General features: G+C 45.1%; 5 protein-coding genes across 15 annotated transcripts in view; 3 read left to right on the forward strand and 2 right to left on the reverse strand.

Annotated features, from left to right (window-relative positions):
• The first annotated feature begins 107 nt into the window (after nucleotides 1–107).
• LOC120455569 (protein lava lamp) lies at nucleotides 108–9,962 on the forward strand. Of its 4 annotated transcripts, none has more exons than XM_039641933.2 (10): nucleotides 108–171; nucleotides 487–739; nucleotides 802–873; nucleotides 943–1,023; nucleotides 1,082–4,828; nucleotides 4,891–5,007; nucleotides 5,126–8,993; nucleotides 9,081–9,204; nucleotides 9,268–9,467; nucleotides 9,542–9,962. In XM_039641933.2, the coding sequence occupies exons 2-10, from the start codon at nucleotides 686–688 to the stop codon at nucleotides 9,637–9,639; spliced, it is 8,361 nt and encodes a 2,786-aa protein (XP_039497867.1). In that variant the 5' UTR covers nucleotides 108–171; nucleotides 487–685; the 3' UTR covers nucleotides 9,640–9,962. The 4 variants fall into 4 exon arrangements, with proteins under 4 accessions (XP_039497867.1, XP_039497868.1, XP_039497870.1 ...); XM_039641934.1 differs by having other exon boundaries at nucleotides 148–171; nucleotides 226–739; XM_039641936.2 differs by lacking the exon at nucleotides 108–171 and having other exon boundaries at nucleotides 191–739; nucleotides 5,129–8,993.
• A 1,575-nt stretch (nucleotides 9,963–11,537) lies between these two features.
• On the reverse strand, nucleotides 11,538–16,007 carry LOC120455571 (vesicle-associated membrane protein-associated protein B/C). The gene is made up of 7 exons (XM_039641938.2): nucleotides 15,639–16,007; nucleotides 15,298–15,528; nucleotides 13,307–13,459; nucleotides 13,120–13,229; nucleotides 12,840–13,055; nucleotides 12,661–12,768; nucleotides 11,538–12,574 (listed from the first exon to the last, which is right to left on the reverse strand). The coding sequence occupies exons 2-7, from the start codon at nucleotides 15,377–15,379 to the stop codon at nucleotides 12,419–12,421; spliced, it is 825 nt and encodes a 274-aa protein (XP_039497872.1). The 5' UTR covers nucleotides 15,380–15,528; nucleotides 15,639–16,007; the 3' UTR covers nucleotides 11,538–12,418.
• A 430-nt stretch (nucleotides 16,008–16,437) lies between these two features.
• LOC120457253 lies at nucleotides 16,438–19,757 on the reverse strand. Its single transcript, XM_039644652.1, has 3 exons — nucleotides 19,496–19,757; nucleotides 17,223–19,442; nucleotides 16,438–17,162 (listed from the first exon to the last, which is right to left on the reverse strand). The coding sequence occupies exons 1-3, from the start codon at nucleotides 19,611–19,613 to the stop codon at nucleotides 16,687–16,689; spliced, it is 2,814 nt and encodes a 937-aa protein (XP_039500586.1). The 5' UTR covers nucleotides 19,614–19,757; the 3' UTR covers nucleotides 16,438–16,686.
• A 175-nt stretch (nucleotides 19,758–19,932) lies between these two features.
• LOC120457255 (N-acetylneuraminate 9-O-acetyltransferase) lies at nucleotides 19,933–24,164 on the forward strand. Its single transcript, XM_039644653.2, has 3 exons — nucleotides 19,933–20,433; nucleotides 20,810–20,906; nucleotides 20,986–24,164. The coding sequence occupies exons 1-3, from the start codon at nucleotides 20,148–20,150 to the stop codon at nucleotides 23,210–23,212; spliced, it is 2,610 nt and encodes an 869-aa protein (XP_039500587.1). The 5' UTR covers nucleotides 19,933–20,147; the 3' UTR covers nucleotides 23,213–24,164.
• Nucleotides 24,165–24,310: 146 nt separating this feature from the next.
• The window catches only part of LOC120457251, a 37,112-nt gene continuing 34,630 nt past the window's right edge, over nucleotides 24,311–26,792 (forward strand). For 4 of the 8 annotated variants that reach the window (XM_044006638.1, XM_039644648.1, XM_039644649.1 and 1 more), the window contains exon 1: nucleotides 25,969–26,684. The gene's annotated coding sequence lies outside the window, so the exon portion shown is untranslated. Of the gene's footprint in view, nucleotides 24,500–24,550; nucleotides 24,727–25,079; nucleotides 25,212–25,357; nucleotides 25,379–25,692; nucleotides 26,685–26,792 lie in introns of those variants that run through there. The other 4 variants (XM_039644644.2, XM_039644646.2, XM_039644645.1 and 1 more) reach the window with 3 other exon arrangements.

The raw sequence follows: 26,792 nt of genomic DNA on the forward strand, positions 1-26,792 counted from the left end.
GAAATTTTAAAGTAATGCCAAGTTTTCGAATTAGTTGGGAATATATCGATTAAAACGAAAGTGTTATCGAGCAATCTGTCATTCGATAACTTACCAGGGCAATATGACCCAATTCAGTTGTTGCGCAGCCCTGGTTTCGCATTGTTTTTACGCTGGCATTAATTAGAATTGGTAAATATATGTTTGTCAGCGTGCATATAAGAAAGCTTTTACGTTGCAATCTAGTGCTTGGTGGTTCGTAACTCAGAAACCAGCCGAAAATCAACAAGAGTTTCAAAAAACAGCAAACAAAACACACACGCAGGGATACACGCAGCCCCACTCACACACACACACATACACACACATAAAGAGGTGCACACGTCAGTGCCACGAATTCCATTAAAAAGAACAACAAGAAAACCAAAATTAAAACTATAGACAGTTGGGACCGATCGGAAGCGGATGTTATATGCTAGCTATATGGTAAACCCTCTCTCGTTCCAGTCAATGTCGATAGCTAGCGCTGCGCAGCCAACGTGGATATATAATCGGTCCTTCAGATAGCCAGTCCGCATATATATTCCCGATTCCTCGATTTGTGTTTTTGTTTGTTTCTCTCCTGTTTTTTTGTTTGCTTTTTTTTTTTGCTGCGTTTGCACCGGTACACTAGGATAGTTAGTAATATTTTGTAATTGAAACGACAATGGCGGAGGATTCGGCTGCTTTGGAGAGCTCGTACGACTTCTCCATCGTTCAGGTGGGTCTAACTTGGTGCTCCTTGTACGTACATAGATGTATACTGATCATGATCACTTGCAGCCCGACGATCACGAATATGGTGAGGCGGATATACGCTTGGCGGGCAGCTCCAACGATCTGTCCTTGTTACAGGTTAGTAAATCTGAGCAAATCCCAGGTGTAAAGCAGTATCCATTATAATATATTTAATCTACCCTACAGAATGTATCCGCCAGCACAACGAGAGGCATCGAGGGCAAGGGCCGTTTGGACAGCCTCAAAGAGAATCTGTACAAGCAGCAGGTGAGTTAAGAGTTGTGAGTTAGGTGATTCATTCAAAACTCCAAATTTTTGCTTTTAGGAGCGCCTTACTGCCTTAAAAGAACGCGCCTTGAGGAAATCCCAGGATGGGCGACACAAGTCCAGCATGAGTGACTCCATGGAATCGCTTAAGACATTGGGTCAGAAGCTCACCGTGTTGAAGACGCGCTCCGGCGACTCCTCCACTCCACTGGTCACACCCACTAAGGACAACGACCCCGGGGATATCTCTCTACTCCAAGCCAGTGGCAGCGAGAAGCTTCTGATGCTCACACAGCGCACGGAACAAAATCGTGCTTTGTTGGAACAGCGCAAGAGGGATCTGGCCAAGTCTCTTCTTTCGGTAAAGTCGAATATTGGCTATCAAACTACAGCCGAACTGGGCTCTTCCATGACGGACCTTCGACAGGCAGCGTCTACCTCTAACCCTCCCGTTTCCCGTCACCGTTCTGCCTTGGACTTGGAGGCCCAAGGTCAGGAGGCCGTGGACGAAAGTCGGGTGAAATTACTCAGGAATCGTATGAAGTTGACGGAGCTTAAGCAGGGCCGTCAGGAACAGGAGCTGCAGGAATTGCGCACAGAACTGGCCAAGCGCGCTAATCTCATCGAGCAATTGGAACTTTCCGGTGCGGAATTACAGCGCACGCTCACCCAGCGAAACGAGGAGTTGGAGCAATTGCGTCTGGTCCAGGCTAAACCAGAAGTAAAGAAGGAGAACGAGATCGAGGTGCCAGAAGGGAATGACCTGAAGGAGCAGGAGAACTCCCGCCTACAGGGAGAAGTTTTAGTCCTAAGAGAACGACTAACAGAGCTGGAAAACATCAACGACCTGTTAGAAACGACCCGATGTGAACTTCAGGAAGAGCTGACCACAGCGCGCGAAAGGCAACGTGATCTGGAGCTGGAACAAGAGCAGGATAAGTCTTCCAGCAGTCTGCAATCGGAGGCAGCGTCCACCGATGCGCAGGTGAGCGCGGAGCTGGCCAAACAGCTTCAAGAACTCACCAACCAGCTAGCGGACCTGCAATCAACTAATGAGGAGTTGCGTCAGGAAGTTGCTGCCCAAAAGAAGCTTCAGGTGAGCGATGACAGTATTTCCCAGCGTCTCGAGGAACTGGAAGCCACCATAGCGGCGCAGCTTTCAGAGCTGGAGGAAAATAAGTCGGCAATGGCTGCCCAAAGCGAAGAACTCGCAGAAAAGACAACGGAACTCAATGTGCTCAATGTGAATCTGCGTCTGCTTGAGGAGAAACTGGCGCAAAGCAGTCGCAGTAAGCCCCTATTTCTGGATGACCATTTGGAGGACAGTGCTGCCAGCAAGCAGATGCATGAGGATCTGCAGCAACTGAAGCAAAAGCTGGACGAAACTAACAAGGCCAACATAAAGCTAAAGCTGAAATGCAAGCAGACGGAGAAGCAGCTTCAGAAATTCCAATCACAAGATGGCCAGCAGCAGTTGGCTTCACTGGCGGCTGAAAACGAGGAACTGCAGCAGAGGATCGCCGTACTCGAGGACGAGAAGGGTCAATGGCAGTTAGCCAACATGCAGGAGGATGATCGCCAGCCAGATCAATTGCCGGAGTCAAACCCTTTGCAGCTGGAAACAATTCGTTTGCTGGAAGAGCAGAAATTGGAACTGCAACAGGCCCTGGAGGCCTTACTCAGTTCATCCAGTTCGGCGGAATCCATCGAAATAGTGGAGCGCCATCACTTAGAGTGCCTAGGCCAACGACGTCCAGCCAGCGAGGGCGACGCGCAGGAGCAGAAGCAAGTCCATCCGCCAGTGCCTAGTCACGTGAGCGAGCTCACTCAAACGGATCACACTGAGGAGGAGGATTCCTCTGGCGAAAGTCTTTCCCAGCTTAGAGAACGCCTTGAACTATTCACTCAGGAGCGCGGAGAGGTATTGGACAAGCTAGAACAACTCTCCGCTGAGAATTCGCAACTCCAGGCAAGGTTGGAGGAAAGTTCCAGTTCTCTGCAGCTGCTGCAGCGTGAACGTGAGAAGGATCTGCTCTCCTCCACGTCCACCTCTTCCAACCTTTCGCAGGAACTCAGTTCAATGCAGCGTTCCTCCGAAGTGGTGGCAACACTGGATGCTGGCGAAGGTGGACCCGTGCTCTTTGAGAAATGCGAGAAATCGCTGAGCAAACTGAACTCCGAATTGGAGGCCTATCGCAAGGCAAACGATAGGCAGGCCAAGTTCAATGTGTGCAAGAAACTGGCCAAGGAGGCCAAAAACTGTCACACCCAGTTGAGTGAGCTTCTTCACAAGGTTAAGGAAGCGAGCACCGCGGTTGAAACTGTTACCGTTGTGGAGACCGTGGTGGCAGTAACCGCTCCCAATGGAAAAGCACTTGCGGAATACGAGCAGCTAAACGCACAGAACGCGGAACTCAAGGCAGTGATCTCTCGCTTGCGCCAGGAATTGGATGAATTGAGGGAAAGCTATCCGGAAACAGAAGCGTCATTGGCCATAGTTGGTTCCGATTCTCAAAAAGAAGATGAGCTCCTTCAACTGCAATCCCTGCTGGAGGACGCACGTTCTTTGCAGGCCGAGCAACGCCAGCAAATCGAGGAGCAGCTAGATCAAATCAGGGAGCTGCGTCAAACCGAAGCAGAACAGTTGCAATTGGTGGCCAGGCAGAGTGCCGAGATCACACAACTTCAGCTGCAATCAGAACAATTTGATCAGCTGCTCAATTCCAAGGAAATGACACATGAGAAGCAACTGGAGCAGCAAACAAGGATTCGTCGAGAGCTAGAAGGACGGGCCGAATCTCTGGAGGGCGAACTGAGTATACTGCAGACTCTAGTTGCCGAGCAAAAGCAGCAACTCATCGAAAGTGTCAGCGAAAGTGAGCACGCTCTTAACCTTAAGATGCTTGAACTGCAATCCGCCCAAGAGGAGCTTCGCGAATTGAGAGCCAAAGAGGATCCGGATCAGCTCAGAGAGGCTCTGCGAGTTAGCAAAAGTCTAGCTGCCCAGCAGGTTAGTGAATTGGCTTCCAGCCAGGAGACTGTCGACGCTCTGAACCAGCAAATTCAGGAGTATCAAGGATTAGATCAAGCCCATAAGGAGGAGCAGCTCAAGAACCGCGAACTGCGCGAGAAACTCAAGAAGTATGCGCTTAACCTCAAGAAACGGACACAGGATAATGCCGATCTCGATCAGAAGATCCAAGACCTTACTAGTCAACTCCAAGAACAGCAAGAGCTTTTCAAGCAGAAAGAAGAGGTGGAGCGTGAACCCATCGTGGACACCCATCAAGTGGAGCAATTGCAGCAACAGGTCAGCAAGCTTAACGAAGACCTGAAGGCGAAGATCCACGTCAACCTGGAAAATCGCGATGCCCTGCGTCAGTTAAAGCAGCAAATCCAAGAGCAGAAGCAAATAATCCAAGAACGTGATGCGGAGCTCCAAGAATCCAATCTGGTAAGCAAGGAGCTGCGGCGCGAGCGCCAAGAAGCCGAGCAGGAAGTCTTTCAAATGGGCCAGGAAAACGCCAGACTCAGGGAAGAAATCTCCAAGCTCCAGGAGAACATCCATACTCTTGGACAGAGTGTTAACGAAGAACCCACGGCGGTCGAGGATTTGCGGCGTCAATTAGAGGCAAAATCAAAGAAGTTTGAAAAGTCCAAGGAATTAATAAAGCTTCGCAATGCTACGATTCAATCTCTGCAGCGAGAACTACAGCAATTGCAACAGGACCAAGACAGCGAGGTGGAACATGTACGAGCCAAGAGGGCCGCCCAAGAGGAACTGAGTCTAGAAAAGGATGCGCAGGTGAGTAATATATTTTTTGCCTTATTCTTTGTAATGTCGACGATTATATTCACCCAAAACAGATTACTGCTCTCCGACAAGAGATTCTTCAGCTGGAAAGCCAAAAGAGCAGGACAGCCGGTGAAGGCGATGATACGATGATTACCAAGACCTCACATCAACAATTGGAATCCCAATCGGTAAGACAGCCCGTCATTTTGAACTCTGTAAACATAGAAATCATTTCTTAGCAGTTTTGCCTGTAAAGATTGATAACTTATTTAGACCTTCTAATTGCAACAAATCAAATTATTTTAGCAGCAACAAGCGGAATTCCTCCAAGTGGCAGAGAGGGAGCAACAGCACCTTCGTGACCAGCTAACGGCGGCCCAGGAGCAACACTCTCTGTTGGCGCAGCAGTACGCCAGCGATAAGGCAAACTTTGAGATGACCATTGCCCGTCTGGAGACCCTTCACGAAGGTATTCAGGCCAAACTACAGGAGGATGCCTCTTACATTGAGTCGCTGGAGGCACAGAATACGGAGCTGCAGGCCAGAAGCGCTGTTCTTGAGGAACAGGCCGCCAATCAAGCTAATCAACAAGCGGCGACCCAAGATAAAGTGCAAATACTGGAGCAACAGTTGCAGAAACAGCGCGAGCTGGAGGAGCAGCAGCACCAACAGGATCAGCAGCTACAGAAGCGTTTGAATGAGCTTGGCCAAAGGGAGCAAGTTCAAAATCGCCAACTTGAGTTGGTCAGCAGCGATGCGGAGGAGAGCAGGCAGCATCTGGCTCGCCTGCGAGCAGACTACGAGACCCTGCAGGCCAAACACGCTCAACTAACAGCCACCGCCCAGGCAGAACGGGAACAGATGAGCAGCCTCAGCCAGGAGGAGCTGGGCGATCTCCGACAGCAACTGGACGCTAAGGAGGCGGATCTGCACCGTCAGCGGCAGGTTTACGATGCCAAACTGGCAGCCAAGGCCACGGAGCTCGATGAACTCGAATGCGACCTCAATGGCCATGTGGAACGAGCTGCCGCCGAAACGCGAGAGCTTGTTCAGCAGCTGGAGCGGTCCCAAGAGCTAGTAAACCAACGAACTGAGGAACTTCAGCGACTGAACGAAGAGTTTCAGGAGGTGGAACGCGAGAGATCCACTTTAAGTCGAGAGGTGACCCTGCTTCGTTTGCAGCATGACAGTGCCGAGCAAGATGTTTTGGAGCTCCAGGAACTGCGCATGCAGGCCATGCAGGACAAGACCGAAATGGACAACCTGCGCACCCAGATAGATGCTCTCTGCGCCAATCACAGCCAGGAGTTGCAGGCACTACAACAGCAAATCGCTGAGTGGGACACTCTGGGTCAGAATCAAACTGATGATCAGGTCTACATCGAAACGGAAAACAAACGGTTGGCAGAGCAGCTAAGCGAACTGCAAGCTCAACTGGCCAGGCAGCAGCAGCAGCAGCAACACCATCATCATCCTGCTGTTCAATCTCAGCAGCATCCGCCACCGGCATCTCTGTTCTTTGGTGGCGATGCTTTGGCCGCTCCTTCGCCCTTCGATGAGATTGCCCAACCGCTGAGGGTTTCTTCTCTAGCGGCAAGTGCAGCGCCACCCATTTCTCCACCACCTACAATCGAGGATCTTCAGCGAAACGTTTCTGATCTGGAGAAGCATGCGCAGGATTTGGAAACGAAACTGCTGGCACGAAATCAGAGTTTGGCGGAGCAGGAAGAACGACGTTTGCAGTTGGAGCTGCGCATTTCGGAAGTGGATCGCCTGCTAAGCGAACGGACTCGGCAGTTGGCCGACATTCAAACGGCCAACGAAGAACGTGATCGCTTGGCGGCGCTGGAGAAGCTTATCCAACCGGCGGGAGCGCCTACATTGGACATGTTCTTTGGCGTTCAAGCGGAGGAAACAGTGCCCGATGCCGTGAGTCACCATTTGGATTTGGGCCTGCCGCAAACGGAACCTGTGGAGGAACCACTGATCCATCCCAAAAAGGCATATTTGTGCCAGCCAAAGCAAGAAGTTCAAGAGCCAACTGCTCAATCCATTGATTGGGGTGTTGATGAAGATCCCTGGGCAAGTGCCGCCAACGAGGCTCCGCAAACCAATGTGGAACACCTGCATACGAGAATCGCCCAATTGGAGCTGCAGTTGTCCAATGCCGAGCAGCAAAAGACCGAACTCCAAACCAAAGCCGCCAAGCTGATGAAGCGCCTAAAGGAATACAAAACGAAGGCCACAACGACCGCCACGCCCACGGTGACAGTGGATAATGATCTGGATTCGACCATAATTGAGGAGCTGAAGCATCAGCTCCAGTTGCAAGAGTCTCGACTGAGCAAAGCGGAAGAATTAACACAACAGCACGCCCTGGAAAAAGAGAAGCTAGCGAAGCGCATCGATGTCCTGACGGCAGGAAACGATCGTATGGCGGAAATGAAGGAGCGTCAGGACATGGATGTGCAGATGTACCAGGCTCGCATTCGGGAGCTCCAAGAAAAGCTTAGCCAACTTGACCAGTGGGGTGAGCCTACCACTACTGTCTCCTCATCGTTGAGCGGCGATGAGGCGGCCAGGATTGAGAGCCTGCAGCAGGAGATCCAGCAACTGCGACAACAAGTAATCGAACTGGAAGATTTACGCAGAGGCGATTTATCCCAATTGGAAGCACTGCGACAAAATAGCGAAGGTTACGGTGGGGCGGAAAAACTGGCGAACCTCCAAGAAGACAACCAAAAATTGGAACTCCAGCAACTTCTCCAACAAGTAAGCGAACTGGAAGCCCTGCGCACACGCGATCAAGCCGAATTGGCAGCACTGCGTCAGAGTAGCCAAGGTCACGATGAGGCGGCAAGGATTGCGACTTTGCAGCACGACAAACAACAACTGGAGCTCCAGCAGCTGCGCCAACAACTAATTGAACTTGAAACATTGCGCACACGCGATCAAGCCGAGTTAGAAGCACTGCGTCATAGTATCCAGGGTCACGATGAGGCGTCAAGGATTGCAGCACTGCAGCAGGAGAATCAACAACTGGAGTTTCAGAAACTGCGCCAACAACTAATCGATCTGGAAGATCAGAGATGTCAGGGTCAACAACTCTCGGTAGACATGGACTCCAGAAATGATGAGCAAATGGCTCAACTGCAGGAGAAAGAATCAGAGATTGTGCACTTAAAGCAACGCATCGAAGAGCTTATGCGCGAGGACCAAACAGAGAAGCTTGTCTTCGAGATCCTGACGAAAAATCAAGAGCTGCACATGCTACGCATGCAGGTCAAGCAATTAGAGGAGGACAAGGAAGATCAGCAGGTGTCCGCTGCTTCTTCAACGGATGGAGAGACAGTTGAAAAGCTGAAAAACCAGTGTCAGCAACTCCAGCAAGAAAAGTCTGACATGGAGGAGGAACTGCGTGTGCTTAACAATCATGTTCTTAGCAGCCTAGAGCTGGAGGATAGGATGAAGCAAACGCTGCTCCAGCTGGATACCAAAAACATTGAAATCACCGAGCTGCGTCGTTCTCTAGAAATCCTGCAAAGCCAAAATCTTGTTCAGAATCCCGCTGCACAGCAAATACCCGATCTGTCAGCTATCAATCAGCAGTGGGAACAGTTGGTGGAGCAAAAGTGTGGAGAGGTGGCCAGCATATGGCAGGAGCATCTCTCTCAAAGGGAAGCTGCCTTCAAGGCGCAACTTGAGGAGGTTACCCAGCAGCAGCAGAGAGAACTGCCACAAAGTCAGCAGTCCACGCAAGGTGATGCCACCAGCGACATAATGCTAAAGATGCAAAAGGCACTGGAAACGCAGGAAATGGAGATTGTGACCCTCAAGGAACAGCTGGCAATTCGTTCAGCCGAGTACGCTCGTCTAGCCGCCCAATACGATCCGTTCCGGCTGCAGAATCGTGGAGGACCCAGTGGAAATCCTGCCTCGACAACAGTCTCAGCAGGTGGACCACCATCTTTAACTGCCAACGAACCACTGCCCGAGTATGTGCTTAAAGCGGATCTAGACTATGCCCTCATGATGCTCCACCAGCGGGACATGCGAGTCGAGGAAATGATTGTGGAACTGGTGCAGTTGCTCGAGGAACGTGATCACCTGCAACTGAAGTTGTCCGACACACTGCGACAGTTGGAAACTGAGCGGAGTCGCGTTAGCGATGAACGTAAGTCGGATTGCCACCTCTGAGCATTTTTATTATTCATGTATGAATCAAATCCTAACATTGGTTCTTCTGTATTCTATTGTAAAGCAGCAAGTGCCACGGCATCCTCATCAGCCGCCTCTAGCAGCAGTCCCAGCAAAATCAGCAGTGCTGGCAGCAACAGCGAGCTTCTGGGAACGACGAGTGCAGCGGGCAGTGACCTCAAGCAGAAGTGAGTGGTGTCCCACAGTATAAAGGAGTAAGGACTTGATATTATTATTTCCGTTTTTTAAAGGCTAGCTGAGTTGCAGACGGTAAAGCATTCCAAGGACAAGGTCATCGTAGACGAGCGTGAGCAGCGCCTACAGCAGATGCTTCAGCTGCAGAAAGACATGGCCAAGCAGGGCTCGGGATCGCAATCAGGACCAGGAACAGGAACAGCAGCCACGGCACCAACAGCAGCACCAGCACCAACACCAATTGGCGTGGATCTTTGTGAGTGGACGCTACTAAAACGTCAACAAGTCTCTTCCCTAACCGAATCCACCGAATCCAATTCAAATTAACAGCTCAGTCGGAATTGCGTTCGCCATCGATGATGCTCATGGACTGGATACTTGGCAACAACAACAAGGAGGAGGAGGCGGGCCACCAAACCTCTGGCTAACACATTTCCACTTCCCGGCGAGAGCGACCACGCATCCAGAAGCCTGGACTCCTACGCCTAGCACTTTACTTACAAATCATTACTTAAACTTTAATTCTGGCCTTCCTTGTGCGGACAATGGCGATTAGCGTTAGAGTTCTTTATACAATATTATGTACCTTGGCTAGCTGAAAAGCTCTCCCCTTAACTGTTCGAGTCGTATTTCCGATTTGTTCCAAGCGCGTACGTTTTATGTTGTAGATATGTAAAAATTGTAAAAAACAAAACGAAATGAAACGAAACGAAGCTGAAGAAAAACCAGAAAACAGAAATTTAAGAACTAATCCAAATGTGTTTCTCTAGGGGATTCTCAACGAAAGAATAAATAACTGGTGATTTGAATGGATTTATAGCACAAACCAAGACGTCGGATGTATAATAAGCCATTGCGTTTCCTTTTCGTTTTATTTAAATTTATTTCAAATGATATTTGATGTTTAATTAACAATGTTTTAATTTATTTTTTCATTGAGAAAAAAACACTTAGTTTTTAAGATTCATGCTGTAAATATTATAATAATTGTTGTTCTCTCGTGTGTGTGTGTGTGTGTGTGGGCTGTGATCTCCTCCTGCATCTCGCAATATCCGCCACCTGCGACATCTACATCTTTCTTTGATTTTGCGCCTACGCCTATTTTGAGATGAGACTTTCGTGTGTGTGTAGTGTTTGTTGGTTGATTTCAATTAAATAATGCAATTGAATGTTGTTAAATGTATCGAAACAATTTTTGAATGTTAAGTTCCGTTTCCACATTTTATTATAATTATTATTATTATTATGTTAATATATATTGTGTTTTGTTTTTGCTACAGCTGACATCAAGTACAATTTGCTTATGATTTGCTTGTCTTTATCATTTGTTTATTTTCACTTCGCTTTTTATTTGTATTTAGTTTATTTTTCTGTATTTCTAGTTAAACATTTAAATACGAGTTTTTCCACATGCATATGAAAATACAGCGATCATGCATGTCGGTGAATATATATTCATGTATAAATCTATATACCCTTTTTCAATGCTTTGCAAACTATATAAAAAAGTCGTAACCACGAACAATAGCAATGAAATGTGTTGGGAAACAAGTTGTCTCGCCAGTTAAATGCCCGGTCTCTAAGTGTTAGACTCGCGAGCAATTAGATGGCGCTACGGAAGGAACCAAGTGAGTGGGTGTGCCGGAACTATATCTATGGATCCACGGGTGCAGTGTAAACCATGAACAACACGCGTTTGTTTAGCTTCTAGTAAACGTTTAAAAATGATTGATTTTCTTTGCACTTATTAGATCGTATATATCGGCGTGTCGGATACAGTTAATGGATTTTCTCAATTTCGGTGCCATTAGGCTGGAAATCGTTCAATTCGACCTTGGCAAACAACAAAAATTACATAAAGGTTTGCTTATAGAAATTCAGTATATTCATATAATATATATATATAGCGTTCATTGGGTGGTGTGTGTGTGTTTGTGTGTGTGGGTGTAGTAGTGTTACCACTGAAATGACTAAAACGAAACTAAGTAAATGCAAATGCCAACCAAAACAATAATGATTCTATATAAATAAGTATATATAGATCTCGTTTAGAGAGGGACAAACGGACAATGAGAAATAGAGATAGAACGAGGGGTGAGGTGAAGCAACTTTTCTTTTAGAGAGCGTCGGCCTTGCAGAGCATTTTGTTTTTCTTTTATTTCTTGAAGCTTTTCATTGATTGGTTTCCCATACAAGTGTTTTTTTTTCAATTTTTGCTTGAATTTTGCTAAAGGTTCTTTTCTTGACAAATGCTTTTCTGTTTTCGATTTAAATTTGACATCTAGGTCTATGTGGTGGTTGCAAAAAAAATAAAGCAAATAAAAAAGAAATTTAAAAAACTAAAGTTTATTCTCGCACTCAAGTAACAATTTGGTTTTCCATTTAGATTCGTCGAGAAGGTATGATTAATGATAATTTTGGTTATTCTTTGAAATACTTTACTTTTCCGGGTTGAAAATGCATCAAAAACGAATAAAAGAAGCATTTTAAACTAAAATTCTTAATTAATAATAGCGAAAAAATGCAATCGAAAATCTGAGCAATTATTATTATACGTATGGGATCTTAGCGGATTTTAAATATTTCTTGAGAGATTTTCCTCTTTGCGAAAATACGATTCTTACGTCTCTCCTATTTTTCCCTTTCTCTGCTGTTTTTTTTTTATTAGCTCAGGGACCAAAAGTAATCATTCGTTATCATTCCTATTTTTAAGTATTGATTATTTTGTGAGAGATTCGTATATTCGTATTACTCAAAGTCCGGTTGCGATCATTCCCAGCGAATTCTTGTAAATACAGCTTAAAAATGTTGCGGATGCTTTACATTTAAATCATGTCAAAATTCGTATCAATATAACTGCAATCTGACTTTGAGTAATATTTTGGAGTTAAATAGCAACTCTCACATCATAATCATTACTCTGAGCGATATTTGCTTCACTAACAAACAATGATTATTTTTGATTTTTATCATATCCGTATATATACGGTCCCCGGTTTAGTCAGCTTAACATTCGTCTCTGTGGATTGCTTCTTTTGCCGATTATGGATCTTAATGCTCCTGCTGCTGCTGTTGTTCTTTCGTTGTAGTTGCTGTTGTTAGTTGCTGCTGCTTTTGCTGTTGCTGTATGATGGTGTTGCCGCTGTTCTTGCTGTTACTGTTGCTGCACGTAGCATGTAGCATGTTGCTGGCGTTCGTTTATGGCATTCAGAGAAAGAATTTACCCAGCAGGAGGCTAACAATGGCCGCAGCAATGGCAATTGCAATGTAAAAGACCGGAATCTGCTTCTCAGCCAGGACTGGGGCATAGGGCTCATTCACCTGTTTGACGGCCGGCGAGCTCCGGTAACGTGTGACTTGATCCTGGAAAACGGTAAGACATTAAAATACATTTAAAAAAAGAGTTCATAGCATTAATTATAAATCTTCATGTATTTCTTTTAGCTTACCTTCAAGTGAAGATTCTCTTTTCGTAGTTCGATGTTGATTTCACGCAGCTCCTTAATCTCTCCGGCCATTGCCTCCAAATTCTTTGACACATCGGGCAAATTGGATGGCTAAGGTTGGGTAATATTTTGTCGTTATTAATGATTATGATCGATCGAGGTGCCTGTTCGGCTTAACTTACCTTATCCACAAAGCTCTCCAGCTTCGGCTTGCTCTCGAGCGCTTCGCCGCTGGCTGAGCTAGTATTGGCCCCCGCGCTTCCGCCACCGGCAACTCCGGTTCCACCGGCAATGGTGCCACTACCGCTGGTGTTCTCAGCATTTGCCTCAGCGCGGGGCATCTCGAAAACGCACTTCAGTTTGGCGTCCATCAGCTGCTCGGGCTCCAGTTCCTTCCACTGCGGAAGCAAAAGTAGACACGTTGATCAGAAAAGGCTTATTCTAGTAAGAAAAAAAACTTACCAATTTATTTAAATCGGTTAGATCAGCATCGTAGGGCGCAATGACGCTCTGCACCATGAACTTGTGCTTGTTCTTCTCCTGCTGATCGTAGATGAATGGCTGGAGGCAGACTATTTACATGCGGACGGGGACGTAAGTAACACGAATAGTATCGATATTATAAGGATTTCATTTGAGAAATACTCACTCTCCACCTGGGTCGATCGAAAGGGCATGATCTTGCCGATGTTTGGACGCACGCAGTAGCGCTTCGGGGCGGTTGTCTTGATCTTGAAGACCAGAGGCAGACCCTGGTTGCTGCGCAGAGTCATGATTGTGACAACGGGTCGGTTGAAGGGACCTGTAAAGGAAGAATAACAAAAGCAAGCCGTTGAAGTCAGGAGATAGGATAACGATACATCAAAAAACTTGAGAAAAATACTTATTTTATGATAAATATATAGCTTACATTTTTATTTGAGCTAATGTTTTTTATTATTTTCTGTTTTCCCTATGATATCCTGGTTTGAAATGATCTTCAAATAAAACAGGCATTATCGCACTTTCAGGAATTTGCTGCAGACCTTATGGCCCTTTTTATTGAATGCACCCGATTAGTCACACTCTATTGGCGATAGCCCCACCCAACAGTCGCACTTTCCCTACTTTTCCCACATTGCTACCTTCCTGATTTTTCCCACTCTCCCTGATTTTTGTGTCACGTCACGCTCATTGCGTCATTGGCCGAAGCAAGTTCAAATTAATTGAATTAAAAGCAAAACAAAATCGAAAATGGGCACAAATGCCGAATAGTAAAATGAATATCGGGTAGTCGTACTTTGAGTACCCTTCATATTGAAGTTGGATTCACTACCAAAATGCGTAACTTATTTTGGAGTTCTGAAGTGTATACTTTACAAACTCATATGGTGAATTACTTATAATTTAATGGCATAATTAAAAATGGCATCATTTTAAAAGGCTAGTATTAATCAGAATGTTTCGGATCAATTAGAAATCGAACGCAAGGTCTTTTTAACTTTCCCAAATCGTTTTGTCCAACATTTTTTGCGGACATTGGGGGAAAAAGCAAAACAAACCAGGAAAAAGGCAAAAACAAACAAAATACTTTAAGGATTTTTTTTTTTTTTTTTTTTTTTTTTTTTTTTTACATTGCGTGTGCGTGTTTTCCTTTGGTGTAAGTGTGTGTCAAGGAAATTTCATTAGACAAAGTCGCGTCATGCATGTGTTTTCCACCCCTCGCCACCCACACCCTTCGCGGTCTAACGCGAAACGTGGGCAAAGGGGGTTGCAACAGAATGGGGCTAAGGCTCGCTCACACACATACAAGTATTAAAATATTTGCGCACAATGGAAGCAAAAGCAATATACTTGACTAGTTAACTAAACGTTTACAATTATATATTTTGAAAGGATAGAACGAAATGGTTGACAAAATACAAATGAAAGTAATACTTGTGCATTGTTTTTGACCACAATCAACATGATTGGTCACTTAAGTAAACATTGCATTCTGCAATTGAGACTTTGATAAACCAAGAGCATACTTCGCAGAAAAATTAAATGTTTATGTACTGGAAAATGCAGCTTGGCAACAGGAGTGATGACTTTGCCACTTGTCGCACCCACTGTGCGAGCTCTTTCCCTGTCACATTGCATTGTTTTTGCCACTGCTGCTGTTGCTTTTTGGCCAAAATTCAAGGAGCGAAAGACAAGAAAAAATTAAAATGGCCCATGACAAGTTTTTGTGTATAAAAATATATTGTTAGCCAAAAACGCGAATCGAGCAAGCAAGAGTGAGAGAGATGGCGAGTGCAAGTGAGAAAGAGAGCGACGCCAGCTGCCGGCATCAAAAAATATAATACATTTAAGAGCTAAAGAAAAAAAACCGGAAAGAAGCAGAGTAGTGAAAAACGTAGACCCCGAAAAGAACAATAAAAGGTGTCCAAAAATCGCATGTACAAGAACAACAAAAACAACGGAAATTATTGATAAGCGAAGCGAAAGAGATGGGTATAGAAAGCATTGAGAGAGGGAGATGAAATGTGTGAGTGAGAGAGAGAGAACAGGGGAACTTTGCAGTTTGCTCTTTGCAACAAATTGGAGGTGAATTGGCTTTTTTGGTCGATATGCAGCGACCTTCCCGCAAAAACGTTAAAATAATGTGCATAAACTTACCCACAAAACGCAACTCATGCTCTGGGGTAATGGTCATCGGAGGTTCAAAGAGTTCTGCATCGCTCATTGTGGATTTGATCATTTTTGTTGTTGCTGCTGCTGCTACTTCTGGTGTTGTTCTTGTCGTTGTTGTTGTTGGGAATTTCACTCTCTCCGCTTAGCGCCTCTCTTCGCTTTGATTTTAGTTTTTGTGCGTCCTGTTTTTGCCTAGCTATTTGTTGTTCCTGTTTGCTGTCAAGAAAATTCACACGAAATTGTATTAGAATTCACACGCACGCAGAAATATAAGACACAGGCACACACAAGTACAATAAACGAGGGATTTAATTTTTTTTGCTTACGTTTGCGTTTTTATACCAATATTTCAACAAAACTGCTGCTGTTTTTCTGCCTGTTTCGTTTTACTTTACTCGCCTCTTTTTTCGCTCTCACAGGCGAAATATCGGTAAATTTATGCGACACACACGCATAGACTAAAAAAAAAAGGAAGAGCGAGAGAGACTCACACGCACGCACGGGCTTTTACCAGAAAATGTCGAGAAAAAAAAACAACGATCAACGTGCAATTTCTTCACCGACTTGCAGATGCTTTTCTGTCGATTTGTTTGAGTTCTGTGGTTTTCCACGCTTCGGTTTATTCGCAAACTTCAGTTGAAAACGCAAAATGCAAAAAAAGCCAGATATTCTGCCAGCTAGTGATGTCAAAAAACACCGATGCATCGGCTATCGATATTTTTCGATTTTTTCCTTTAAGAGCAACGCTTAGTGACGTATCGATATTTTCAAAACATCGGTCGTTAAAATACCTTATAAAAATATTGTTTTTATGAATATGTTTTATGTCATATAATTTTTATTTTTTTATTTAAGTAATTTCATAATGTTATTAATAAAAATTTGAACCACACGTGTCCTTTAATACATCTTAAATTCAGCAACCTTTATTCCATATCACATCCGTAATTCTGAACTTAATACACCAAAACCTATACTAATTTAAGCCTTATCCAACAAAAGTTTTTAAAATAATGCGATTCGCATGCGCCACTTGAGCTTGAAATCGATAGATGTATATTATATCAAAGGCTTTGGCTCTATTCGGTCGAAAATATAACATGCAAAACTATAAAAAATGTAATCTAAGGAATTTCGCTTTGCTGCCAAAGCATTTATTCAATGGACAACAAATTTTCGTTGTGTTATTACATATGTTATGTACATAAAGTCGCCCTTTTTAAGGACATACAAAGTTCTAAAATGATTTGATAACAAATTATTACGGTGTTCAAGAATCAAGAATGTAAGATTATACATTCAATTCTTCCACAAAATTCTTTTACATGTTAAACAAGCGACGTCGTTTCGACTTGGCTTAAGAATATGACTACTTTAGGGCATCTCCATATCGTCCAAACACTTGGCTCCCTGCTGTTCCTGGAGATCTGTGTTGAATCGCACTGCGAACGCTTGACTAGCTTCCTCCATAATCTCGCTGCGAATGCAGAATGGAGCTTTGGACGCAACGGTCATCAAATGATCCCAATGACGGCGATTCCTGAACGTCTTATTAATTCTGGTGTGTTTCCGGAAGGCGATCAAATATTGTCGAAAAAGGAATTTGAAGGCCCTGAAAGCGGAGTCGCTGTTCACCTTCACCACCGCATCGCTTAGTTCGCCCACAAGAGCGTAATCGGTGCGGTTAGTCAGGACCTGGGAAAAGAGTAAAGTAGCCTCCGATGCAGTGGACTGAGTCAGCAATCTGAGAAAGCAGCGGTTGTTACTGAAGCTATCTTCAGTAAGGTGGACGATCCAAAAGTCCTTGTGCGTCAATTTCCTCACTAGATTCAAGACTCTCTGGCGAAATTCTGTAAAAGAGCAATAATTAGTAGGCTACGACTTGGATGTATATCTACCAGAACGCCTACCCTCGCCTAGGAATGTCAGATGGGACAGACCGTGGCCCCAATACCGCACAGCCAATTCTAAGGTATTTACGCGGGCCTCTTCAAAGGTGGCCAAGTTCCAGCGTAAGGCATCAATGGTCTTCATAACCTGCGAGATTAGCGGCCAGTGTTTCATACGCCACTCTGGCAAACATGTATGCATAAATATGTAATGCTTGGCCATCTTGACATCGTCTGCATCGTCTCCGGCCTCCGATTTCGGGTGCTCCTTTTGGAGTAAAGTTAATTGTCGGTTGCCTTGCAAGTTCAGCTGCTTCTCGCTCACAGTAATCTGCAGGAGCAGTCGAAAGATTAACTGCAGGCTGGGGAAATCCATGGACTTTCTAAACTTAGCCAAACCGTTGGCACAGGCCTCTAGGAACCTATTTTGCGTCTGCTTGAGCTGCTCCTCTCCGTAGGGACAGGGTCCGTCTTTCAAGCAAACGCACATTTGCCGCGATGAGAAGTACAAGCCGTTGAGGATCTGTCGGTGGCCATATAAGTAGATTAGGAACCGCAAGGCATTCGGCTTTTGCAGCAGTTGCTCGTCCAGCAGGAACTCCTCGGCACAAGCGGAAATATGAAAGGCTGCAAGCTTGGGGCAAAACTGAGCAGCCAAGCGCCAGAACAGTTGCGTGAAGCGAGTATGCGTTACGGCCAGGCGGGAAAAATCCACCCAAGTCTGTTTTGCGTTCTCATAGCAAAGTCCAAGAAATTCGTCTATCGGGAAGCTCTTGTTCATATCTAAACGATTAAAGAAGCGTATGCGACGCTCCTGGTGATCGGGTGCCTCAAAGTTAAAACCTTGGGTAATGTTTTGCTCATCGCGCAATAGTAGTATTTCGATCTTATCCGTAACATTTAATTGCATAAATAGGGGACGCAGTACCATGTTTAGCAGACCTTCCTCTTCGTCCCCTTCGTTGGACGTGGTCTCCTCCTCTTCGTTCATTTCGTCGTCCTCCTGCTTTATTTCCGTAACGGATATGCCCTCGTCCTCGGCCACCATTTTCGACAGCACCACCTGACCCAAGTAACTGAGTATCATCTGGGCATGCTTCTTGGTGAGCAAATTTAAATGATTTGCCATAGTTTCCAGGCACTCATCGTTGCCAAAGGCTATGAAGCGGCTAAAAAGATTGTCCAGACCAGCGAGCGCCTGCTCATTGGTGACCTGATCGCCCAGATCGCCATCGAGAAAGGCCAACAACTCGCCGATTGTTAGCTCTGCAATGCGTTGCTCCAATGTTTTTGCTGCCTCCGCAAAGCTTTTCATTTGCGTGCAGACGGAATGCTGCCTGAGCTCCTCATCCGATTGGACAAGTTTTAGCAATTCTGCGGTCTGGCTGCAGATTAGCTCCTGGTAGCTATACAACAAACGCTGTGATGGTATCTCAAGCCAGTGCATAAATGTGTCGACGCTGATAAGCTGAAAAATACGCTGCAGAGCGTCTAGCAGTATTAGGGCGAAGAGTCGCAGATCAGTTATGGGATCGTTTGAGTAGCTGGCACTAATGTCCACGCTCATCTGGCTGTAGATGGCAAAGCACTTCGGCTTCTCGCGCTTCTGGGGATCATTAAGGGTATCCATAAGAACTTCCAGCAGTTGCTCCATAACCTTGGCCAGGTAAATCCTGCGATTGGCTGCACGCGGCAGCGTTTTAAGACGCCCGTCAGAATCCAAGAGATGACGCTGCAGCATGCTGGCCATTTGACGTAGCAGTCGCTTATTTTCTTCAGGCAAATTGTGATTGATAATTGCGCGACCGGCTGCCTTCAAGGCGGAAATGAATAGTGGCAGCGCATCCAAGCAATCCGAATGAATGTGCGCCAGAACCTCATTGAATGTCTCAAAATACTGGAAGGTCAGCCAGCGGGGTCCACAGGCAAGGAACTCCTCCAGCGGCTGCTGGAGACCGCAAGTAAGGGCTATCGCAATGGTCATGAACTGTGGGATAGCTGGCAGCTGGTGGCACAAATGGATGACATGGGCGCTCCACTGGTATTCGCCCAAGAACTGTTCGTTGGCGGTATTCAGCACCAGATACACCAGTAGTCCACGCAAGTGGTTCATGGCAGCTGGACCATTTGGTAGGGCAACCTGATCGGAGTGCTTGGCATGTGGCACCTGGAGGATAAGCTCGTGCTCCAATAGTAGGCCCATCACTTCGTCGCAGATCTTCTTAATGTGCTCTTCGTTTCCTGAGAACAAATAAAGTACATATTTTGGCACTTACTTCTGGCCCTCCACTTACCACTCCAGTAAATTATGTTTTTCAGGCTCTTGGCGTTCTGGGCGTAGTCGTGAAAGAATTTCCTCAGCTGAACAAACAACTGGCAATTGTCCAGCGGGTGCTCCTTCTCAGTTATCATGGTGCTCGCCCGGAATTTCGTAGTTTTGTCAAAATTGTTCCGAAAACGAATTCAATTAATGTGCGTCTTGTCTTCAAGTGAATATCGAAAATCGATAGCTAGCCGGTGCGAATCGATACGCTTCCGTGTCAGGAATTTTTGAAAATGTGTGTGGATAATAAACCAACTTGTTCATTGCACGCTATGATTTGATGCTTAGACTTTATTTATAAAATGTTTAATTATTTATATTTCTTAGCCATTCGCCGCCAATTCAAACATCAGCTGTGTGGTATCGATATTCTTGCGGCGGGGGTGGCGGGCGATAGACGCGGTTGCCTATCGGCCGGCGAAGCAAAAGCTAAAGTAAAGTAAAATAAAAGCAAAGCAAAAGCGAAACAGCAGGCAAAAGGAGGAGTCGCTGTCCAAGGAACAAGCGAAACTGGGTTAAACCATGCCCATGCAATAGGCCAAATTATCTACAATATAGGCCACACTTTCCGACAAAGACCGTGTGGAGGAGGAGGAGAAGCGGCGGCAGACAGCTCATAAATTATGGAGCTACGCGAACTGCGCGGTGGAAATGGTGGAAGTCTTGGAAGTGGCGGAAATGGAGGAGGCGTAGGAGCATGTACACCCGGAACCTCTGGGACGTCAACAAATGGATCCCCAAGTCCCGAACTAGGCGGCATTTGCATTGGAGGCGCCGCCGGAGGACATCGTATGCCCACCAGAGCGGATATATTTATGGAGCAACTAAACGCCGCCAATGCCAAGAAGGTGGCTCTGCTTCTGGTCCTCGGCTTCATCGTCTATCACGGCCTGCTTAACTGGAATTACGGTGAGTTTACGGTAACAAGATCTTTAAAGATCTATATACTAGGACACTTATAATGTATATGGGCTCAAAAATCATACCCATTTTAAGCACACAAACATATTCCAATAGGCATCTGCTCATTCTCCTTAAGGTCTCGACAAGACATATATGTATATAGCTTACAATCTTGTTCATTTTGGTACATTTAAATTAGAAAAGAAAAGCTTTAAAGGAACTCTTGATTATTTTAATAAAGGTAATCATGTAGAGCTTTAAGATCTGTCCCACTATTTTGCAGTTCTTGTTCCTTCCAATCCCATGTAAAGTTTATACTGGGGATGTTGGCTAACAATCTAAGCTTATTATTGATATTGATTTTTGTTTTGTTTTCCCGCAGGAAGTGACTCCTGCCAGTGGCTGCTGTCCAAGGGCCGATTCAAGGGCGACAACGAGTGGCAGCCGTACGGTTGCATGGTGCACAAGTACTCCCTCACGTGAGTAATCAACGCACATTCCCCGCAAGATAAGCTCCCATTAATGACTCACCCAAACCCAAATTCTCGTTATTTACAGTGACACAAGGCGCTGTTTGCGTTACCTTGCCTTCTTCGACAACAAGAACAACTTTGTGTTCATTGGCGACGATAGTATCCGGCTGCTCTACAAACGATTTGTGGAGCAACTGCGACTGCCATTGGCCGCGGATGAGGTGGCCGACGAGGAGGACAATAACGCCTCTGTGACTGATGGCTCAGCCCGTTTTGAGGACAAGAAGCTGCATATGCTGGCCCAGTACATTCGGGCAGAGGAGGTGAGTCCGTTGCTTGTGGAGCAACTGTACCGATTGGAAGCCGAGAAGCAGCTGTCCTCCGTGTACGTTGTGGGCTTCACCTATACTGGTTTGCTCGCCGGAAACACCACAGACGATGTGCTGCGGCAATATGCCGCTAATCTCACGTTGCTGGTGGCTCCGTTTCATCGCCTGGTGGCGCAAACGTCGCGTGTTCTGTGGAAGTTGGCAGACCGCGTGGACGAAGAGAAACTTCCTCCGCACTGGAAGCTGCTCCAGAACGAGCACATCGATCGTTTAAACCATGTGGCCAGGGGTGTTTTCCGCTACACGGAGGCCAGTGTTTGGGAATCCGCCTGGCACATAGCCAATGGTTTGCTGGACAACGCCGTCGATGGTTATCAACTGTGCGCCCATGGCCAGCGACTGGAGGTTCAGCTGCTGTGGAACATGTACTGCAATGACTACATGAACTACAATGATGGCACCTGCTGCAGCAGCTCTGAGCCATACACCACGCTGCAAATAGTGGCATACGCCTTTTTTGGCGTCTGCATGACGCTTGTGTGTGGCATGTGTCTGCGCAGATGGTTGCTTCATCTGCGGGGCCAGACTTTGTATGTGCCTTTGCAGCAGCAGCAGCAATCCCACGAAGGCGGAAGAGCAGGTGGAGGATCACCGAGTAATGCCTTATCCGCTCTGATAACCGACTATGGCACTCCCATGGTGGCGCTATCATTGCTGGGCCTAATTTTGGCCTATTTCTACCTCTGCGATCGCACAAACTTCTTTATGAAGGAGAACAAATACTACTCTGAGTTTAGCTTTTGGATACCAGTGGGCTATGTCTTTGCCCTCGGACTGTTTTTTACGGAGGATTCGCGGTTCACTAAGGTGCTCAATCGCGATCAAACGGATGAACTGCGTGGCTGGATATTGCTGGTGGTGCTTATATATTACATGACCGGAGCACAGCGAGTGCTGCCCATTCACATGCACATCAAGCTGTTGATCTCAGGATACTTCTTCCTTACCGGATACACGCACTTCACGCACATGTGGCAGACGGGTGGCAGTGGCTCCCTATTCGTGCGCTTTTTCCAGGCCATGTTCCGGGCAAACTTTCTCAGTGTACTGCTGTGTTTCTGCATGAACCGGCCGTATCAGTTCTACTATTTTGTGCCACTACTATCCTTCTGGCTGTGCATCGTCTACTTTGTGCTGGCACTGCCGCCACGAATTTCGTCGGCCTCTGTGGACACTAATCCGCTGCACTATCTCTATTTGGTGTGCAAGTGCATTGGTTGCCTGGGCGGCATCACAGTGCTCTTCATGTCGGAGGTATTCTTCGAACGGATCTTCGTGACGCGACCGTGGAAGGCGCTGTTTGTGACCACTGACGATGACCTGCACGAGTGGTGGCATCAGTGGAAACTGGACCGGTATACGGTGGCCTTTGGCATGATATATGCCGCCTGCTTTCACATTGCCCAAAAGTACAATGTATTCGATGACAACAACCATGGGAATCTGTTTTCACGGAGGACATCAATATCAGTCACTTTGCTGGCACTGCTGGGCGTCGGGGTGTACACTTCGTTTACGTTCCTTTGCCGCAACGTTCAGAACTGTGAGGAAATCCATTCGTATATCCTGTTCATCCCGATTGTTGGCTATGTGGTCCTCAGGAACATCTCGGGTATCCTACGTACTCGATACTCGGCATTCTTCGCCTGGTTTGGCCGCATCTCGCTGGAGCTGTTCGTCTGCCAGTATCACATTTGGCTGGCCGCCGATCGGCATGGAGTTCTGGTGCTGTTGCCCGGTTTCCCCACGCTCAACATGATCATTACATCGTTCATCTTTGTGTGCGCCTCGCACGAAGTACATCGCCTCACCCAAATCCTGCTGCCGTATGCGGTGCCCAGCGACTGGCGTCTGGTCATGCGAAACTTCGTCATCTTCCTCATCGTGCTCATACCCGTCGCCCGATCGGATGGCATGTTCTGATCCTGAGCGATTCGCAATCCAATTGCCGCCCAGGTATTGATCCAAAGTATTCGATAGTTAGTATCCCCTTCGTAAAAAAAGAGCGAACTTAAGTGTTTAACTTCAGGGTGGAACGGTTTTGTATCTTAGCTTATGACCTTAAAATCCTTCTGCAATATCTCAATACTTTTTAAAAGATACTTAACTCTAAGGCCATAGGTCAAAAATTTGTTTTCAGTTTCCTTAAGTAAACCGGGATTTGGCATTTTTGCCAGATTCAGACAAGACAATAATTTAATTTGTTAATGTTAGCTCAGTATGTTTATTCGATTATAGTCGGGATCAGATAACTTTCAGTTAAAGTATATTTATTTTTCCATATTTACCAAACGTTCCCCCCTTGTTTATAAAGTGCGTGTCATAGCTATAAGAAAAAAATTGTGGTCATGTCTCGAAATGTGATGTTAAACTTTACTTAATCGATTTGGCTATTCGCTAATGTGCGAGCGCAACTCTATTTAAGTTGTTGAAATTATTCTTGAACTTACACGTAACTAAAGTAGCTTAATGCAATTTCATTTTTAAGATTAAAGCTCCCAAAAACTATTTGTATATTTGTTTTATAAGTTAAGTCGCTAGCTGGCGTTTTTAATTCCCAAGAAACATCAGCAAAATTACAGAATATATGGCTTTACCTAAACTGCACAGTATTCTTATAGTTCTGAAACGCACTTCACACACATAGTTAACTATATGTATGAAAACATGATATATATATGCGTACACATATGTAGTATATGTGTATTGGAATAATTTGCGCCTATGTATACAACCTAGGGTTAACATAGCTTTAATTAAATTTTGCACAACTTACTTAACAACTCACCTAACCAAACACACTCACTCAAACACACACAGCGGCAAACCAAATGTATGTATAAAGCAAGAGAATAAAGCAATGGATATACACTTATTTGACACACTGTATGCCGCCGGTTGGAAGCCATTGGCCGGAAAATTTATCACACTTTCCGAGAAATATGCAACTTGGGACTGGCGGCCGCCACTGAACTGGGCATCCTCCAATGCGGGCACGTGGAAGTTGGAGTGGACTGCTGGCGTTACGAGGGGCAGGGATTGTGCTAATTGACGTGCTGCGAACAAGCAGCAACTAAGTCCAAACTGCACTGAAAAAAACTATCTGCTTGTAAGAGCTCTTCTCTTTTGATATTGTGGTCGTAGTTCAAAGACTGAGGGCACCTAAGTTGCACGGCCATTGGCCACCTATAGTGAATACAAAAACTGCAGGTAATTTATTATTTCGAATTATTTCATTTGTGTTTCTAACATTTCTCTCAGTGTGGAAACGCGGATGGTGGCAGAACATACATTCTTTCCATTCTCAAAAGCATTCATTCACCTCGCTAAAGTAAAAAGAGTTGTGCCACTCAGGATGTGAGGATGTGGATAAGCACGCGGCTGAGGATGTGGGGCAGTTGGGATTGAAGCTGCGACAGCTCCACGCGTCGGCAAAGGTACATATTTGCATACATAAGTAGGAACACTCTCAGTTAATGAAAAACTTAATTCGCATCACAAACAGAAGTTTGTCCCCTTTAATTGGGAAATGTTTCGGTTTTAAGGTTTTAAGGCAGGCGAACCGCATGAAATCTTTTGGGTTTGTCGGTCTCTAAAGAATTTTATTTTTTCTATGCAGCTTATTAATTTCTTGAAAGTCTTTATATTGTCCGACGAAAATTCTTAATTAATTTATTTGTGCTTTCGCTTTTACTTACTTAAAAAAAAGCCGTTTAAAAGGATATTTCGAATATCATTAGATACGTGGTTATTTTAAAATTCTAAATCATATTATATACTTATAATTTAGTAAAAGCTCATTCGGCGATCAGCTTTGGGCTTTGATTGGTGGCTGGAAAGCTCCGGTTGGCGTCAACAAGTGGCTTTTCCACCCCCACATCCGGATCCATGGAAGCCACCGTTTTTCTTGGCCGCGAACCAGGTCAGTGAGCCGCAAAGAAAGGCTTTTGAGTGGGAGCTGCCAAGCTTTTCCGAGCCGCCCGGACTCGGCTTTTCCGATGCACAGCTCGTCGGGCCGAGGAAAATGCTTTAAATTCATTCGCACAGCAGCGGCGGCTCCCAGTCATCGGCCGAAAGTGTTTGGAAACGGTTCGTTGGCATTCCGACAGGAGCATTTAGAGCCACAGCAGCCCCATCGCCACCCAGTCGATTGGGCGCCAAAAATTCAGTTCCCCTTCGGCAGTTGCCTCAAAATAAGAAATTGGCGCCCAACAGAAGAAGAGCATGTACAACTTACACTGCTGTGGTTTCTAAACAGTTTTGAATATTTTTTTGTCGTGTTTGATGTGCCAAGGAAGCGTTTTCAGTGCCTATGCCGAGTGTTTTGTGTTTTCAAAGTGCTTTTATTCAATCCAAATTATTGAATTTTTATATTTTTGTCTTGTTTTTTCCTGTTGCTGCAGTTAACATATCAGTTAAAACATATGTACTTACGAAATTGCAAAGTGAAAATCATCTGAATTGAAAGGAAATCTTGGAAATCGTTGTCGAATTTATATTCAGTGCTAAACATCTGAGAAGGAATCCAAGGGATTAAGGATTCTGAAATCAAACAATCATCTGAATCTTGGTTTAACATAATTTATCATCAATTGAACTTCACATCAGTAGCAAACATTATATAATCCATATAAGTAATTAATGTTTTGCTGTGAATCACATATTTAATCTCAAATTTATATATCTTAAGAGTGTCAAAAGATCGAACGATCAAACTGATTCACCATTTAAATATATCAATGTTTGATTAAACATAAATCCATGTATGCAATCAACTTGATTGAGACTAGAAAACCAATAATGAACTAAGCAAAAATATCAACATTTTAGACAATTCAAAGTACACACAAGTATATAGTTCTGTACGATCTGTTGCTTAATACATCAATATAATCGAATAGTCTTAACAAACCCATTTGAGAAAAGCTATTGAAAGTACGCTGAATATTATTAATTACAACACTATTGATATCTATGTACAACCCAAGAAGAGCTTAAAAATGCATCCCATACTTGATCGTTACTATAGTGATCGATATCAGATCAAGCTTATCACCCGATATTTGATTGAACTCCTTCGATTGAAAAAGAAGGCAAAGCGCGCTTCCGAATTATCGCAGAATTAAAAAATATAACAATATTACAAGCCACTGTTTAAGCATCGGTTTCAAGACACCTACTAAAAATTCCCAATCGAACCAATACTTGCATCAAACTATGATATAAACTGTATATCCGAAATTGAGAACATCTAGTTGCGATCGCATTTCGCAATCAAACCGATGTAGCTTTATCGATGACTTGGAACCAGAGCGCGCACCTGAAGCCAAAAATTTTCATCATGAGTGTGCAGAACCACCCAGGAGATGTGATCTAAGGACGAAGCAAATCGCAGGTGAGAAGCCTTAGGACCAGTGACTCAAATTCAATTTTGTTGTACTTAAGTTGTTGGCACTGCCATTGATGTGTTGTTGCTTTCGTTGTTATCATTATCATTATCATC

Source organism: Drosophila santomea, chromosome X, assembly GCF_016746245.2.
Source record: "Drosophila santomea strain STO CAGO 1482 chromosome X, Prin_Dsan_1.1, whole genome shotgun sequence".
NCBI lineage: Eukaryota > Metazoa > Arthropoda > Insecta > Diptera > Drosophilidae > Drosophila > Drosophila santomea.

What these genes read in the sequence shown, in the direction of transcription:
- LOC120455569 (XM_039641933.2), top strand. Translation starts at nt 686, where the DNA reads ATGGCGGAGGATTCGGCTGCTTTGGAGAGCTCGTACGACTTCTCCATC. An exon ending in ACGACTTCTCCATCGTTCAG is followed by an intron (nt 740 to 801) that starts GTGGGTCTAACT and finishes GATCACTTGCAG; the next exon opens with CCCGACGATCACGAATATGG. An exon ending in ACGATCTGTCCTTGTTACAG is followed by an intron (nt 874 to 942) that starts GTTAGTAAATCT and finishes TCTACCCTACAG; the next exon opens with AATGTATCCGCCAGCACAAC.
- LOC120455571 (XM_039641938.2), bottom strand. Translation starts at nt 15,379, where the DNA reads ATGATCAAATCCACAATGAGCGATGCAGAACTCTTTGAACCTCCGATG. An exon ending in GCATGAGTTGCGTTTTGTGG is followed by an intron (nt 13,460 to 15,297) that starts GTAAGTTTATGC and finishes CTTCCTTTACAG; the next exon opens with GTCCCTTCAACCGACCCGTT. An exon ending in AAGAGAATCTTCACTTGAAG is followed by an intron (nt 12,575 to 12,660) that starts GTAAGCTAAAAG and finishes ACCGTTTTCCAG; the next exon opens with GATCAAGTCACACGTTACCG.
- LOC120457253 (XM_039644652.1), bottom strand. Translation starts at nt 19,613, where the DNA reads ATGATAACTGAGAAGGAGCACCCGCTGGACAATTGCCAGTTGTTTGTT. An exon ending in AAACATAATTTACTGGAGTG is followed by an intron (nt 19,443 to 19,495) that starts GTAAGTGGAGGG and finishes ATTTGTTCTCAG; the next exon opens with GAAACGAAGAGCACATTAAG. An exon ending in TCTGACATTCCTAGGCGAGG is followed by an intron (nt 17,163 to 17,222) that starts GTAGGCGTTCTG and finishes GCTCTTTTACAG; the next exon opens with AATTTCGCCAGAGAGTCTTG.
- LOC120457255 (XM_039644653.2), top strand. Translation starts at nt 20,148, where the DNA reads ATGGAGCTACGCGAACTGCGCGGTGGAAATGGTGGAAGTCTTGGAAGT. An exon ending in CCTGCTTAACTGGAATTACG is followed by an intron (nt 20,434 to 20,809) that starts GTGAGTTTACGG and finishes GTTTTCCCGCAG; the next exon opens with GAAGTGACTCCTGCCAGTGG. An exon ending in GTGCACAAGTACTCCCTCAC is followed by an intron (nt 20,907 to 20,985) that starts GTGAGTAATCAA and finishes CGTTATTTACAG; the next exon opens with TGACACAAGGCGCTGTTTGC.